Here is a 17756-nt window from a genome sequence, read left to right on the forward strand (position 1 = left end):
CTGTCATATTCACTCACCCATTAATTCACATATTAATCACATTTTATTGAGTGCTTATAAGGTACTATCCCTATTCTAGGTGTTGATATATAGAGCTGAACAAAATATAGAAACTCTCTGTTCCTGTCATGGACATGGGCATGCCCTCCCTACCAAGTTCAGGGGAGAAAGACACTTCAGCAGATAATTACATAAATAAATATATAATTACAAAGCATAAGAAAGGTTTTGAAGAAAATATACAGGGTGCTAAGACTATAACAGGAGAAATTGACTTAGTTTAGGGGGTAGTGGTCAGGGTAAGTCTCTCTACAATTGTAGATTTATATAAAAATCAGCTAGGGAAAAGAAGGGGTAAAAGCATTCTCAGTAGAGGGAATAGCATGTCCAAAGGAAAGAAGTGGCAAAGACTGGTGGATGATCAGAATAGTTAGAGCATAGTGAATGAGTTCCTTTTAAGTAAGTTTAAGAAAAAATATGAACTGGAGTAACAAATGTATGAAATTAATAAAATAAAATTATATATTTTATAATATCATAAACTTCTAAATCTTCTTTATATTATATAAAAATTTCTGTTCTAATTGCTAAAGAGGAATGAGTCAAACACTAAAGACAAACTGTATTTCTGTTGGTTTGTATATTTTAATTAGGCTGCTTTCCAAAACAGACCATGGGGATTGTAATTTTGGTCTGTTTGTAAGGAACACACGGATACACACACACACACACACACACCCCTTTAGTAAATTGTTTACAGGTATTTAATGCTGATATAATATTGCTATTAAATTCAACTAAATTTTCTCTAAATTTGAACTCATTTCAACTAATTTTGAATTTGAACTCAGATCATGTGGAACAGCAGCAGAGATAGCAGCCTGTGAAACTCATTACTCGATCTTCATAGTTCTCTTCCACTTAAGTCTTATTAAAAATGGCTGAGTTTTCTTGCCTGGCTGGTGTGGCTCAGTGGTTGAGCATCGACCCATGCACCAAGAGGTCACCAATTTGATTCCCAGTCAGGGCAAATGTTGTAGGCCTGATCCCCAGTGAGGGGCATACAGGAGGTGGTCAATCGATGTTTCTTTCTCTCCCTCTCCCTTCCTCTCTCTCTAAAATCAATAAAGAATAATTATTTTAAAAAATGACTGAGTTTTCCAAAGAAATAATTGGTAAGAATGAAGATTAGCTGTTCATCATGAAGATGATAGGATTACAGATCGATATTGATCTTGTGCTTCAGGAAATTTAACACAAGGAAAAATCTTTTCATTTTAAAATGAGTGTATAAACAGATAAAAATAAAACAAGAACTCTTGTGAAATATAAGAAGCAATCATTTAAGTGTACATTGTTTTGCCTCTGGGGTCTAGGAGATTTTAGCTATAATACTATAGTCTCAGCAATAGATCATGCTGAATAACTACTTGTGCTTCATAACAGCAGCAGCTCTGTATGTTTTTCCAAACTTCATAAAAAATAGTAACAGAGCAAATGAGACATTTGGGTAGAAATCAACCCAGGTACTAAAAATGTTATTAAAATAAAGCTATGAAGGCTCATGTTTCTTAAAGTCAAACTTTTTCAAAATTCACTACTTTAGTCACAAAAGCACAAGTTCCCTTGTGTCTGGAATGCCTACCATGCATGGTGTACCAGGGTAGAGTGTGGAAAGATCACTGGGGTATACCTGGGTTCTAGTCCCTACTCGTGCACTTTTTTTGTAACAGAGCTTTGGGTAAATCACTTAACCTTTCTGAGTTTAAGTTTTGTTATTTGCAAATATGGTTGTTGTGAGATTCAAAAGAAACAACAAATATGAAAATTCCCCTGATAACTATGAAAGTACTACACAAATGAAGGTAAGGTCCTTAAGGGAACTGAGAATCTAGTATAAAACCCACCAAAGAATGTTCTCTTTTTGAACACTAGTTATAGACACCTAATATGCACTTTGAAGCTAACAGTTCTTTAGCTTCTTTTAAACCAGAGAATAGAGTTAAGGGTGTCCAGCCTTCTACTCTAGGAGTAGTGGGTCAGTGTTACATGAAAGGACTTGCCCCATCATTAATAATATTCCTTACTCTGTGCTGTCACTCTGTCAAAAATCAGTTGGGATAAATATCTGGGAGTTACCACATTACAGATTTGGGACAGGTTAATTAAAGTAGAAGGAAAAAGTAGACTGATTTCTTTTCTGGAATAAACTTGTAGAAGTGAAGTTACCATACAAGGCTCTTGATACATGTAAGTAAATAATGCTCTTCAGGAAGGTGGTAACAATTTATACGCCTAGACAATACTCATGAACTTTCTGAGTACCTGTTTGACTCACCTTTTATTCTCTTCCATAATTTAATAACTCAAAATACACAAGACTCATCTCTCTCTTTTCCTTCCTCACACAGTATACTCCTGTAAGATGTGCATGACAGATGGTGCAGGCTGAGTGTTTAAATGCATCTTCAATGGTTTACCACTCCTCTTAGGATAAATTCAAAGTTTAATAGTTTACATGCTCTGGGTAAAGTGGTCTCTTCTTCCCTCTCCAGCCCATCTCTCACTACCAACGTCCCTCTCAAACAGGTCAGCTGGCTCTTATCTTTAGATTTTGTTCAGGCTATTACTTGTGATTAGAACACCAGATTTTAGATGGAACTCAGTGTTCAGGCAGCATTTCTGACTAGTGATAGCAAAAGTGTCCCCTTTCATACAGCTAAGAATATTGATTTCAGACTGACTGCAAATATCAATGGAAAAAGTAATAATTTGATTCATCAGTCATTTGAAGGAGGTTTTATTTTATTTTTTGTATAGGCACTGTTCTCTTGGAGAGGAGGTGGCTTGGGGGTATGTAGCTGGGTGTAGGGGTAGGCAGAGAATGAGCACTTAGAAATGTGAAGTACATTTCTACTTCAATCCAAATAAATGAAAATATTTTTGTACACTCTTGTTTTATGAGAGAACTATAGAATAAGTAGATGATTTTAAAATTTACTCAGAAAAGCAATTCAAGTATAAGTTATTAAATCTTTCATACTTTGTGTATCTAAATGGTACACCTTCTAGAGCAGTGCCAGATTAAAAATTAAAAACAATTTTTCTTTATTGATTTTTTTAGAGAGAAAGGAAGGGAGAGGGAGAGAGAGACAGAGATATCAATGAGAGAGAACATCAACTGGCCGCCTCCTGCATGCCCCTCACTGGGGATCAGGCCCACAACATGGGCAGGTGCCCTGAGGAATCTAACCAGTGACCTCTTTGGTACATGGGTCGACGCTCAACTACTGAGCCACATTGGCCAGGCTAAAATTTTTTTGATACTCTGAGCATTAAGCACAGTTGTTCAAGTTACTTAAAAGTATAGTCCATGTTTTTCAAGGGCTCCTAATAAGGAGCTATAGTTCCATTGTCACAACAAGTACCCTTTTAACCCAGATGATATAAGATGGGTTGATTTTGTGATTTAATGTTCTGGTTAACAATATTTTTAGCCTCCACACTGCCATTGTCCTAGTTTCTCTCATCTTCTGGCCTGGCTTAATGACCCTATCTTTGGTCTCATACTTACTGATCAATATTCTGCATAAGAAAGATAAACAGGCCTATCTCATCATGCAAGTCCCCAGCTCAACATTCTTCAATAGCTCTTTATCACTGCAGAAAAGAGCCTAAGTAATTTATCATAAAATTCCTGATCTAAGCTTGCCTACATCTCTAGGCCCATCTACTGCCCCATTCCTCACTTGTTTTCCCTTAGCCTTGTGAAGTCCCTAGAATATGCCATAGTTGCACACATTTGTGGCACAACTCCATGTGTCTTCCCACAATACTGCTACTCATCATGCAAATGCATCCCATTCTACAGCCTTTTCTCACTTCCCCAGAAGGCTAAGGTCTTCCTTCTCCCATATTCTTCCTATATTTCTTGCACTCATCCATTACAATGGTCAAATTATGTTGAGATTCTTGGAGTGTCTTTCTTTCCATATAATGGTGTGCTATGTCTTCCCTTTTTTTTTTAAACCCTCACCCGAGGACATTTTTGCATTTATCTTCATATAGAGCAGGAGGGAGAGAGGGAGGAAGAGAGAAGGAGAGAAACATTGATGTGAGAGAAACACGTTGACTGACTGCCACCCACACGACCTCAACTGAGGCAGGGGACAAACTATAACCGAGGTACGTGCCCTTAGCGGGAACCGAACCTGGGCCTCTCTGGTCTGCGGGCTGACACTCTAACTGCTGAGCCAAACTGGCCAGGGCTATGTCTTTGCATTTTTTTAACCTTGAGAACTATGCTCCAGATGTTCATTTTAAAATAAAACCATGAATATATTAAAAATTCTATCTTAAATGTTGAATTCTACAGCTACCTATTTACTATGTATTATTACACTGATGATTAATCAGCTAAATATTACTCTCCATCAATTCTGTGCATATTATGTTATTCCATGAAAAATCTAACCTGCTATAACATATGAACTCATTGAACATATTACCTGAAGAACAAATCAATAAACCATTATGTTTTTTTAAGGGCATAAACTCTAAGCTTAAGATCTTTTGTGAAAATCTGGCAACAGGATAAAAAGAAATAATCTGGAATTTAGCCAAAAGAGTCTCTGAATATAAGCTGTATTACAGAGTCTGAAATTTTACTTACATGGTATAATGTGGTCTCTGGTACAGGTGTTCCCATGATGTCTTGTCTCAATGTATCCATTTGCAAACTAGGTAGCAATGAATAGTGGGTCGGGCTATTACTCTTATCACCCTTCTTTTTAGACTTCTTCCCAGTGTCTTTTTTGCTGTTTCTCTGAAACATGTATTCTTCTTGAGCAATTTTTTCACTGCTCATGTATCGAAGTAGAGAGTTTTCTATATAAAAAGAGATAAATACACCAATATAAATATTCAAATATTTCAAATTTACTATTCTTTCCTAATTGTGGCATTAGATTTCATTTCAGAAATGTAACTTGATTTAATTTATAAAATACCTATGTAGTGGAAATATAGAGAACCTTAATTATTTGGGATCACAGGGCAATAAGAAATAGACAGGCTATAGATTATATCTCCAAGTTTCATCTCTGGACCAACTATATCAGAACCACGTGCAGAACCTAAATCAGAAGTTCTGGGTATGTGCCTCATACAAATTTTAACAAGCTCCCCCAGGGGAATTGTGCTAAAAGTTTATGACAAACACCAATTTATGACAGGCTAGGTAGCATCTTTGGAGAAGTTAAAGCCCACATTATGAACCAATAGTCAGGAAACTTAGTGGATAAAAATCTTTGTTTAAATTGATAGCCAGCACTTAGTACTTCATTCGGCTTTTTATCCCCCCAAGTTGTCACTATCATATGAAGTTCCAAGAAAGTGACTCAGAGATGGTACATGGTAAGTGTTTCTTTTTGTTTTTCTTGATTACTTCTATAAAACAAATGAGGTTAGAAACTGGAATGAATATATAAAGAAATCTGTCAATGTTCCTGTACTTAGCAACATTTTCAGAAATACCTGCTCCATAAAACAAGTGTTAAGAAGAATAATGAAACAGATATTCATGTTTGCTTATCCCTGTGTGGTCTGTGCATCTGTGTAGTAATGAAATAAATTCTGTATATTGGCTGGAAATAACAGACAGATGGGTTAAACATATTGTGATGAAAGCTTAGTGAGCTAAGGTTTTATAAATCATTTTTTCTTTGATTGGATTTGTATTATTTTTCATCTACAACTTAATGGCTCTTGATTTCAGAAAGTGGAAGTAGCAGCATGACCCACTGGGCCCACCATACCTACACTTGGTCAAATCCCATTTACTAGTGAGACTTTCAGTTGTTCTTTTCACTGCTCACCTCAATAGCAGGATAAGTGAACATAAAAACTTACTTTTGGTAGATACTTCAAGTGTAGCCCACCCCCAAGTAAGAAGATAACCCTGAACAGCAAACAGAAGAGAAAAAAAAGCAAAGCAGTTTTTTTTTCCATTTCTATATAGTTTTCATTAGAGTCACTGGCCCAGTTTCCATTAGTTTTTATCCATGTGCTTCACTGCTCATTTTAAGGTTGTATTAATATAAAAATGGTAAGGTTGCATTGCGGACCAATGGGGACTGATCACAAACTCTATTCACTAAACTTTTATGCAGTTTCACACTTCTGACCTTGTTTTTCAAATATTAACTTTCAAATAACAATGAAATATTCATTTTTACACTGTACTTATCTACCCTGAATTGCTTAGGAGGCATTCAGAGAAGATATCTACTTAATAACAGATCATGATTGTCAAATGTTGGTCTGAGTTGGTTTGGGTGTATCATAGAGTCAATGAGAGAATGAAAAGTTTTCTACTGAAGCCATAACATCCTATTTAATGAACATATAAATTTACTTTTTGTTCCAACAACCCAGCCTACACTGAAATTCTAGAACACTTACCTCTTCTACTATCTCTCTTCATCTTATTTGGATCTTCATAGTCCCCCACCCAATTATATTCCACTGGCATAGATATAGGTCGTAGCTTGCCTAAACACAGAGAACAAAATTCACATCACATTGTTTTTCTTCCCCATGTCCGCTTAAACTTACACTGATTTTTAGCTACAGTCTGCAAAACACACTCACTCATATGCAACATTATGGTTGGCATTTGTGTAGATGAAAAATGTGTGTGTTTTGAGCCAGAAGGTGAAACTGCCTGTGGCAATTGGCCAGGTGATAATTCAAACATAAAGTACTTTTTGTAAATAATAAACAACAGCCCAGGTTTGCTCTCTTAGGAGCCCCAGACTTTGAGGGTGGTCCTTTACGAAGAGGATCATTATTTTAGTGATTTTACTTCTTTTTCAGTAACTGGATCTCTGTCTTATTCCCAAATGCCCATGTGTCTATATCTTGATAGCCAATCTCCAAGATGGTAGTCCCTTGTGTTTAACCTGCCCTGCCAGCACAATAATGCATTGTTTTTTGTTGGAACATCATAATGCTAACTTCCCACCTTCACTGCCTCCTAACTCCTGATATCATACATTTTGGATACTACCATGATGCTTCAGCAATCTAGATTCTCTTTCAAGGCCTATACCTGGGTCTGCCCCAAGCATCTCTCTCTTTTTTTTTTTTTTTTTTATTGTGAATAAATAATTCTAGTTTCCAGATCTAAGTATTCACTGCTTTGGCCTGTCCCATTTCCCTCTGGGTCTGTATTCTTATTAAGCAACATTTTACTTTAGCAAGCAGAACTCATGACATATACTTCAAGAATAACTTCTTGTTGAGCCTGCAGTGTATTATGTTTGATCAACTTGAAATCCTGAAGCACAAAAACATTATACAAAAGTTTAAAAAGGATACCTAGCACAATGTGTGGCATATGATAGTTGCTTAATAAATTTTGAATGAAAGTAAAACAAAGGCTCACACAGGACTGGATAATAATAATGATGACTATGATGATCATGACAATAACACTAACACTTACATATCATTTAGCATATATCATGTACTATCTAAAGGCGTTGTAAGTACTAAATTGTTTAATCGTCATAATTATGGGAAATATACTATCACTATCCTCATTTTACTAGATGAAGAAACTGAGACAGGTTATGTAACTTGCCCAAGGACACACAGTTGCTAAGTCTGTTCAAAGTCAGGCACTCAAATACCACTTCTGCTTTAATTCTTGGTGACTTCTATATTCAGATTCCAAAATTCTGGCCTCACAGTTTCTTGAGGGTTTCTCTTCTACTCATTCCTATACTCATATGCTTAACCTTGTCAGGGAACCTTCCTCATATATTGGACCCAAAAAAGTCCAACATATACTGCCAATTTCCATTTTCATAGTTTCCTTCTTCCTTACTTCCTGTCAATTTTTTGTTATCCTCCTTCTAACTTTCCCTTTCCTATACTTTTCTAACAAATTGAGCCTTAGAAAGGTGTTTGGTAATCAAGTCAAAACTATATGTCCTGCCTCCTGGTTTCTTATCTAGAAACATTCCCATATTAAGCTACGCATGATGTCTGTTGAAATACTGCTGAATTTATGCCTTTTCAATTGTATCCTTTAAAAAAAAATCTCTCCCAAAACATGGTAAAATCATTAAGTGTCAGGGCGATAAACAACACCTGAGAAATAATATTCTCTCTTACAGTTGTCAAAAGTTAAAAAAGACTGCAGAGACATTTCTTAAGTCTGACATACCCTTTAATGCTCACAAAAAAGCTTTCTCTACAGTCTAGGAAGAAAAAAATATATATATACACACATCTGTTCTGAATAATTTAGCCAATATTTTGATGAAAATGAGTGTAGTAAGGAATGTTAAGCTATAAGCATGCCACATACACCCATCAAACTTCCCACATTCCAGACAGAAAAATTACTTTCAGATGGTTGACTGCATTTCTAGGAAAACATCCCAAGGTTATTTAAGGTAGAGAATCTCACATTTAAAGGGGAATTAAATGGAAAGTCAATAATTCTTTAAGGATAAAAGCAACATATCTTGAATTAATAAAACAAGTAAGAATGGGCACTTTTGATCTTTATGGCCATATTTTTAAAACTGCTACAACTTGTTTGTGAATTTTTCTACTGCTTTCTAAAAGTGATCTAGACTTTAAATGGGGAGTAACATAAAAACTGTTGAATAGGGAAATTTGAAATTGCATAAAAAATTACATGGACCTGAAGAGCATTATGCTGAGTGAAATAAGTCAGTCAGAGAAAGACTGACTTATATGTGGAATCTAATGAAATAACTAACAAACAAAATAGAAACAGACTCATAGATAGAGAACAGACTGACAGCTGTCAGAGGGGAGGGGGGTTTCAGGGCTGGGTGAAAAAGGTGAAGGTATTAAGCAAACAAACAAAAAACAAAAAACATCATAGACACAGAAAACAACATGGTGATTCAGAGGGGTAGGGGGGTGGCGGGAGGTAGAAGAAGGTAAAGGGGAGATAAATGGTGATGAAAGACTTGACTTGGGGTGGTGAACACACAATACAATATACAGATGATGTATTATAGAACTGTACACTTGAAACCTATATAATTGTATTAACCAATGTCAACCCAATACATTCAATTTAAAAAATAAAAATAAATAAGTAAATAAATAAAATGGAACTTTTAATACTTGATGCCATGGCAATTTATATTTTGAACCAAAGTACCATCTGTAAACATTCTACCAAGTGAACAAATCTGAAATACACATTATAGTTCAGAAAGACAAGTTTTTCTTAGTTGAATTGTTGTCACTATGCATAGAGATAATTCTATATTAGAGGGATGTGGTAAGACTGAGAAGGATTCATTTGATTCAAATACTTTCTAAATGGCAAAAGAGCTCTAAGTCCTCCTGTAAGTGGGTATAAAACAAGCTATGCTAATGTACTTTTCCCCTAGCTGTCCTCAGGAATAGATGTGGACAAGAAAGATAACATGGCTATGTAAGTATTATTAGGTTAAAGACATCCTGTTTTTGAGTTAGATAACTATAAATCAAGCATTTTTTTAAATTTTAGTAAATCACCATCTTGAAAAGCTTATCAACATATAGAAGACAGTGACCATTTTTTATGAAAAGTAAAACAGACAAGGATTAAGACCATCAACCAAAGACTCTCAATTGAAACAAACAAAAGGACATCTTGTAATAACATTATAATTCCTTTCACATATTTTCTCTAGGGAATCATGTTAGTCAGTGAAGCTAGCAAGAAAGGTAAAGATGAAAAACTCAAGACACACCAAAGTTAATTTCTCAGGACTTCACTGATATTCAGTGTTTGAGTCAGCCCATGAATATACACTTTCAACTTCCTATCTCAGTGCTCTTCCTACTACATGAATTTGATTTGGTGATGAATTCAAGATCATTGCATTTACAGAAAATCCAATTAATTTTTCTTCAAAAATAATTCTATAACATGTATGATTACTACTTTTGTTTAAGTGTCTCCCAGTCAGTTTGAAACTCTTGCAAAAAGATTCTTAAAGGCTAGTTGAAGAACTAATGGAGGATTAGAACATAAACTGTGGATATAACTTTATATTTGTTGTTCATCACTTAAGAAAGATGGAAAACAGCCCTGGCCAGTTTGGCTCAGCGGTTAGAGCATCGGCCTGCGGTCCTGAGAGACCTGGGTTCGGTTCCCGCTAAGGGCACGTACCTCGGTTGCAGTTTGTCCCCGGCCCTGGTTGGGTCATGTGGGTGGCAGCCACTCGATGTGTCCCTTTCACGTCGATGTTTTTCTCTCTCTCTTCCTCTCTCTCCCTCCCACTCTATCTGAACAAAAAATGGAAAAATGTCCTCGGGTGAGGATAAAAAACAAAAACGAAAGATGGAAAACAAGTTGGTTAGACATAGTGTGACTTCTAAAGTAATGCTTGGTTGTCATATGTATATTTTAAATGTCTTCATATTGTTTTAATTACTTGCTCTAATGTCTTCAGTCATTAAAGTAATCAGTGTGCAATGTTTAGTCATCTCTTATGTAAGAAGATTGGATGTAACACTTGACATTTCCTATCCTCAAGGATCTATTTCTTTCATGATTTTGGGCAAATTGTTTTGCAGTGATACCAGTAGTTCTATAAGGAGCCTGGAGTATAGAACACCATGTGCAAATCCTTCCAGTTAGTATTTATTACTTCAGTAGGGACTTTTATCACAAATAAGATTTAATTTAGAAAATGGCTTTTCTGCAAAATCAAAATGAAGATGACATTCAACAAGCCATCTGTTAGGGCAGCCTTCAATTTAGGAATAGAAGTTTTTCCAAATGCTTATCTGTAAGACAGTTGTTTGGAACTTAAAATGCAAAGAAAATGTATCATTAGTATACGAGTCTTTAAAAGGAGGTACAAAAGTCTATTTCAGCATTTTCCAAAATATATTCCATCAAACATTAGTTCCAATAAAAGGTTAATAAATATTTTGTGACCAAAAGTGAAAAAGATTAAATGTACAAATACATTTGTGAAACAATAAGCTAACCCAAATGCAATAAGACTTTCAAACCCTTTAGTATGCTAATATGCACTTATTGATCTCTAAGAGGGGGATAAAATATGTACAGCTTCTCAGTCTTTTTTTTCAATCTTTTTTTTCTTGATTGATTTTTAGAGAGAAAGGAAGAGGGAGAGAGAGATAGAAACATCGATGTGAGAGAACATCGACTGGCCACCCCCTGCACGCCCCTCACTGGAGATTTGGCCCACAACCTGGACATGTGCCCTGACCGGCAACGTCTTGGTGCATGGGTTAATGGTCAACTATTGAGCCACACTGGCTGGGCCAGCTTCTCACTCTCATTTAACCACATAATCTCTTCCTTTCACAAAGATTCTCTTTCAAAGCTGGTATTCTGAAGAACATATTGAGGAAAATGCTGGATTATTTAAACCACATTGTGATTTGAGAGCTAACACTAACTACTCTATTTAAATTTTACCTAGCTGCCATTTTTTTTTCCATAGAGGAAAATGCATTCTGATTTCAACTAGGGACAATGCCCACCCCTCCTGTTCCAGCATTTGTCATGATTAGGTTTTCTATTGTAGAGCAGGGTAGGTCATCCCAGACACCCACAACCTTATATTACTCTGCCCAGAGAGTATGCTAAGTGTAAATAGATGTAGGTCTATCTTTCCAGGGCAATACCTTCCTAGATTCTTTGAATAAAAACAAAAAGGCACTTGGCCCTGTGTCATACAAGGGCTTTTAAATTTTCTAGTCATATTTACATGCTTCTGCATTCAGTTTGTCTGAAGTTTAGTCTTCTTAAATTAACTAGGGAACTTTATTAAAAGTTCTTCTTTTTAATCATACCGTTTACTCATTACATAGTAGCTTCAGTTTCTTTCAGGGTAGTTTCTTTCTTCTTTTCAGTTTTCATTTCTTTGAGAGACTCCAACTATTTTATTTATATTACTTGTTATTATCTCTCCCTTTATCTCTTCTTAGCAACTAATATTAAACTTTAACAACGTGTGGGGTCTGAGTTGTTTGCAGTATTCTGATGCTATGAGGTTATAAAAAAGGCCCTTCTGCCCAGCATATGAGCTAGTAATTTCCATAATGGAACTTTAAAAACAGACTTGGATCAGGGCAGTTTCTAGTGTTATTAGCAATTTGAATGCTCTTCCTTTCACTTTTCAAAACCAAAGAAAGGGACAAACTCTATTCATATATATATATATATATTTAATTGATACGCTTTGAACGGCTAGTTATTGGGTAGATAGAGGGATCAAACTGAGGGAATACTTCCAGCCCTTTGTCTTTTATTAAGCCCCTCCATAGGAGAGGAGGAAGTGTTAATTTGACCCATCAGCATTTGATAATATTGTGACGCTTTTATTTATGAGCAGAAGCAATTATGCCACTTAGGCATCATTTCTTGAGCACATTCTATGAGACAAAAACAGTGCTAAGTATTTGACATATATTATATCTCATTTAATCCTCATAAAAACACTATGAGTAGTATTGCTATCCCATTTTACAGATAAGGAAACAAAAACATAATGAGGTTAAGGCTCACACTCAAGGTCAATCAGTTATTAAAGGCCAAGCTGTAATACTAAATTCAGGTCTACGTGACCTCAAAACTCATGCTCTGCTATTTCTATCCATAAAATTACACAAATTAAGAAAGAGTGCCTTCCCTAGGTGATTACTCTAATTTTTACATTAGGAACAGACTATTTTCTATTTCTATGCCAAAATATTGCTGAACTACTTTTCCATCAAATACATGGTCCCTGATCATCATCAGCTTGATGTTCAAAATTGTTTTGTGAAGCTTACCAACATACCGTCTTTATGAAATGTATTAAATGAATCAAAAGGAATACAATTCCTGTTAGTATAGTACACATATCATATTTCTGTATTTTTGATTCACTAATTCATATCTCTATGGTTAGTTCTGCTTTGAAAGTGGTATATTTTACTTGAACATAGAAATTTTCTGTGGTTACAATCTTATTTTCTTTTTTCTCCAGCAAAACTGATAAAGGACAGCTGGACTTTTACCTGATAAGGAGGACAGTTTTTATTTTAAAAAATCACAGGAAAGAGAGCAGACTTGTATTCAGAAATAAATAAGTGTAAATGTATCATGTATACTTGATACTTTAAGAAATGTTGGAAATAAAGCTATTAATGATAATTTAAATGCCCAAAAGATAGAATGACATTGTAAGACAAAAAGAAAGGAGACAGTGAAGTATGATTATAGAACCTGGAACCTACAGACAATATCCTCACCTCACATTGATAAAACTCAGTTTACAGTGTCATTGCTCATAAGCCCTCCCTATGTTGCTGTAAATCATTTCAAGCCATTTGCTATTCATGTGGGTAAAGAGAAATAGCACCTGGTTTTCGAGTGCAAAATGTTACAGAAATTAATTTTTTTCAGTGCACAATAACATTTATGAGGAACATTTATAAAATACTGGCTTTGCATGTATTTATGTGCTTTTTGTGAGGTCTTGGATATACAGTAAATCAGAAAAGGTCTGGATTCCTTCAAACAAATACTATTTTGTGATATTATAGTAAACATATGTTTTCTTCATAGTCTTATAAAATATGACTTCTCACAGTCACAAAGGGCCTCAGCTAACTATGTCTGCCTTTTAGCAGGTTTCTATGCATAGAAATATGCTATGACAGAACAGCAAAGGCAAGGAGTGCCTGAACAGTGAAAGGCAAAGCTGATGGGAGATCTTACCATACCAAAAAGTTGCCAAGCAACCAATCTCATCAAATTTGAACCTTTACCTTTGAAACAAGCAGGTGAGATCAAATAGTTAAAGTGATTTAATGCTGTCATTTTCCCCTTTTATACTGTCACATTAAAGTTTCTTTTTTTTTAATTGAACTGTTTATTCATCCCATCTTATTCTTCAAAGAATTGAAAATGGTTGATATTATTATTTACATGTTGAAATCTTTGTTTACTTTTTCCAGCTTCACTGAAGTATAATTGACAAATAAAATGTCTATATTTAAGGTGTACAATGTGATTATTTGATATATGTATCCATTGTGAAATGACTACCACAATCAAGCTATTTAACACATTCATCACCTCATAGTTACTTTCTTTTTTGTGGTGAGAACAGTTAAGATCTATTCTCTTAGCAACATTAAAGTTTCTATGTAATAAAGGTGCAGGAAAAATAAATACCTAGCACATACTGGCCACTTTCTAGGCAATTTATAATATGTTATCATTAAATTCTCACAAAAAGTCTACGAGGCAGGTATTACCATCTTCGTTTAACAAATGAGAAAACTGTGGCTTAGAGGAACATCCCCGGACCACACTGGAGTAATTACAAGGCACAAAGGATTGCCAAGTATGGCTGATGTGACAGCCAATGCTAGTGACCACTAATCTAGGTTGCTTCCCTTACTGTATTTGTGCTTCCTGATATTATTCTTGTCTACCTTTTAAGGAAAATAATACCTATTTTATGCTCTTTGATTTACAAAGGACATAACACATTGTGGCCAATTTTACTCCTAGACTTAGCCATCTTTTCCTAAGGCCTGTCAAGGTTATATCTATGAAAATGAATGTTTATTATAGTGCCAGTAAATACCAAACAACATAGACAAGAACATACAAAATCAGACTAGTTCTTTTTGCTTGAACTTGGAAGGAGTAATACAATTTTTGGAAATTATTTTCCTACAATTTATCAAATTATTATCATAGATATATGATCACATGAAATCACTATTTCATGTGATTATCATCACATCTAGTTAGCTAGTACCACTGGTAGAATCAACAATTATCCATGAGTACTTAATCCTAGCTCTACCACTTACTGGTTGGGTAAGTTATTTAACCCATTTGTAAAATAAGAATTCCATTAGTTCCCACCTTATATGGTTGTAAAGATTGAATGGGTTCACACCTTTTAAAAGGTTAGAACAGTGCCTGGCATATATAAAAACTCAACAGGTATTATTTACTTACTTTCTAGAAGGGCCGTCTACTGTCCATCCATATTGTACTTATCTAATAGTTTAGGGCGAATAACTGTTCTTTTAACTTACTCTTAGCAATAGAGCTTCCCTAAATATTTTTATCTTGTATAACTTACCTTAAAATATGAGTGTACTAAGAGAATATAATAAGTACATATATATTGAACCAAAAGCAAATATTAAGCACTAAATCATGTTTTTCCTTTGCTTCTCAAAATCCTATCTACACTCTTATAATCTAAACTCTAAACCTCTTTGAGTAATATGGAAAGTTAATAGGACAGTAATGATGCCTAAGTTCACATACATCATGTTAGGAGTATTTATGACTAAGAACTAAGTTGAACATTGTATAAGGCTAAAGGATTTATACACTGCATTTTCAGGTATCACATAAGTGCTAACAAATTAAATTACTGTCATTTCCAGAAAGTATCAAGTATGAACTTCTTTGTACCTTAGATTTTTTTTTTGCAACAAATGGGACCACTTTTTAGGTTAAAGAAGTTGTCATCAATTATTGGTTATGAAGGTTTGAAGTAATTTGTATTGGAGACTTTAGGGTCCAGACTGAGAGATTTATATCAACCTTCAGAGAGCACACATAGGTTTGAGAAGCCACCAGGTATTTGTTGGGAATAACTAGAATTTAGAAACCCTGGATGATGACTATTCATGAGTTAAAATTCAGCATAAATGTCACATCTATTTATGATTTTCCAGGCAGACTCTGGGGTTTCAGCTTCTGGGCTACTACAGAACTTTCTTCGAACATTCCTACTTACTTAAAGTGACTGCATTGCACCTGTTTATTTTTTTTTTTCTTCTCTCTGGTTGGTTATGACTACCTTCCAGGGAAGATTTATGTTTTATTCACCTTTGCATCCCCAGTGCCTGGAAGATTTTATATACATAACAAATGAGTTAACAAATGAGCTAGCAAATGAGCTAATCTTTGGGAAAATTATGGCCACTATTTCATGTGTGTGACAGGTAGGTTTTATTACTTAACATCTGATTTTTTTAAAAAGGTAAATACATTAAACTGCTAATTATCTGGAATGACCTTCAGGTTGTACCAGGGAATCTCCACTTAGGTATCTATAAGTATCTCCATTGAAGGTTCAGATTGTATTTCAGATTCAAAAGTTAATAAACCTTTCAGGATCAAAATTAAAGAACTTTTTCTTCCTATTCCTCTTTCAAGCATATATACATTTCTTTACTCCTCAGTTGTTTATAAATATATATGAAATATCTGCAGGATATATATATATATTTTCTAAAATTTAAATAGTATTCTATTTTATTGGGAGAAATATGATTTGTTTAAACTAGTCTGAAGGGACAGAGATATATTTTATAAAGCTATCCGTAATAAAGTTTATTTGGTGATTACAATGGTCTCTTAAATTAAATATTCTTATCTTCTTCAACATAAGTAGAAAATAGGCAGAAAATTCTGGGACATAAAAAAAGAAGAGTTGATGTATATTACTGACTAATAACAGGTATTCAATAAGTACTTGTGGAATGAACAAAAATAAAAAATCTTATTTAATGGGGCAGGGGTAGAAATAATAAAGATGGTAGGCTTCTATACTGCAGAGGTTTAAAATATAGTAGGGGGGAAAAAGTAAAGCTGCAAATATGTTCAGATTATGACAGTTCAAAATAAGTGCCACTAGAAGAGTATAATTGAGGAGCTATGCTATAAAATATCCTTGCTTATTCTTATGACAGAAAAACACATGCACAGAGAATAACACAAAGGAAGATAAGCATGGTTCCTAATCTTCATGTTCATTTTGAGCAAAACTTTTCATACATATGGCATGTGTATTAAGGTAAGTGATGACCAATCTTTTGGGACCATAATGGGGAGGCATTTGGCCACGGAGGACAAGTAAGTGGGACAGGTGGAAAGATAAAGTTAAAACTTCCTGTAAGCCCTGGCCGGTTTGGCTCAGTGGTTGGAGCATCAGACTGTGGAACAGAGAGTCCCAGGTTCAGTTCCCGCCAAGGGCCTGTACCTCAGTTGCAGTTTGTCTCGGCCCGGTTGGGGTTGTGTGGGTGGCAACCACTCAATGTGTCATTGATGTTTCTCTCTCTCTCTCTACCTCCATCTCTCCCTCCCACTCTATAAACAAACAAACAAACAAACAAAAACTTCCTTCTACTCAGCTCCCATTGATCAAGTCTGGACTAATCAGCAAAGATCCTATCCTTCCCCAAGTGTAAGTTCCTTATTAAGAATGATTAGCTTGGCCCTGGCCAGTTTGGCTCAGCAGTTAGAGCGTAGGCCTGTGGTCCAGAGAAACCCAGGTTCTGTTCCCACTAAGGGTATGTACCTCGGTTGCAGTTTGTCCCTAGCCCTGGTTGGGTCGTGTGGGTGGCAACCACTCGATGTGTCCCTTTCACATCAATGTCTCTCTCTCTCTCTCTCTCTCTCTCCCCCCCTCCCTCCCTCCCTCTCTATCTGAACAAAAAATGGAAAAATGTCCTCGGGTGAGGATAATAAATAAACAAATAAGGACTTAAAAAGAAAAAAAAGAATAATTAGTTTGGGCCAGCCAGTGTGGCTCAGTGGTTGAGCACTGACTCATGTACCAAGAGGTCGGCAGTTCCAGCAGTTCGGCAGTTCGATTCCCAGTCAGGGCACATGCCCAGGTTGTGGGCCAAATCCCGGTGGAAGGCAT

General features: G+C 35.4%; 1 protein-coding gene across 6 annotated transcripts in view; it reads right to left on the reverse strand.

Annotated features, from left to right (window-relative positions):
* CNKSR2 (connector enhancer of kinase suppressor of Ras 2) overlaps positions 1–17756 on the reverse strand; it is a 297838-nt gene that overhangs the window by 98236 nt on the left and 181846 nt on the right. For 4 of the 6 annotated variants that reach the window (XM_036270511.1, XM_036270513.1, XM_036270516.1 and 1 more), the window contains 2 exons: positions 6463–6552; positions 4673–4887 (listed from right to left, as the gene is read on the reverse strand). In XM_036270511.1, the coding sequence (XP_036126404.1) occupies positions 4673–4887; positions 6463–6552 (305 nt within the window). The remainder of the gene's footprint in view (positions 1–4672; positions 4888–6462; positions 6553–17756) is intronic. The other 2 variants (XM_036270512.1, XM_036270514.1) reach the window with 1 other exon arrangement.

Source organism: Molossus molossus, unplaced genomic scaffold (genome assembly GCF_014108415.1).
Source record: "Molossus molossus isolate mMolMol1 unplaced genomic scaffold, mMolMol1.p scaffold_m16_p_2, whole genome shotgun sequence".
NCBI classification, from domain to species: domain Eukaryota; kingdom Metazoa; phylum Chordata; class Mammalia; order Chiroptera; family Molossidae; genus Molossus; species Molossus molossus.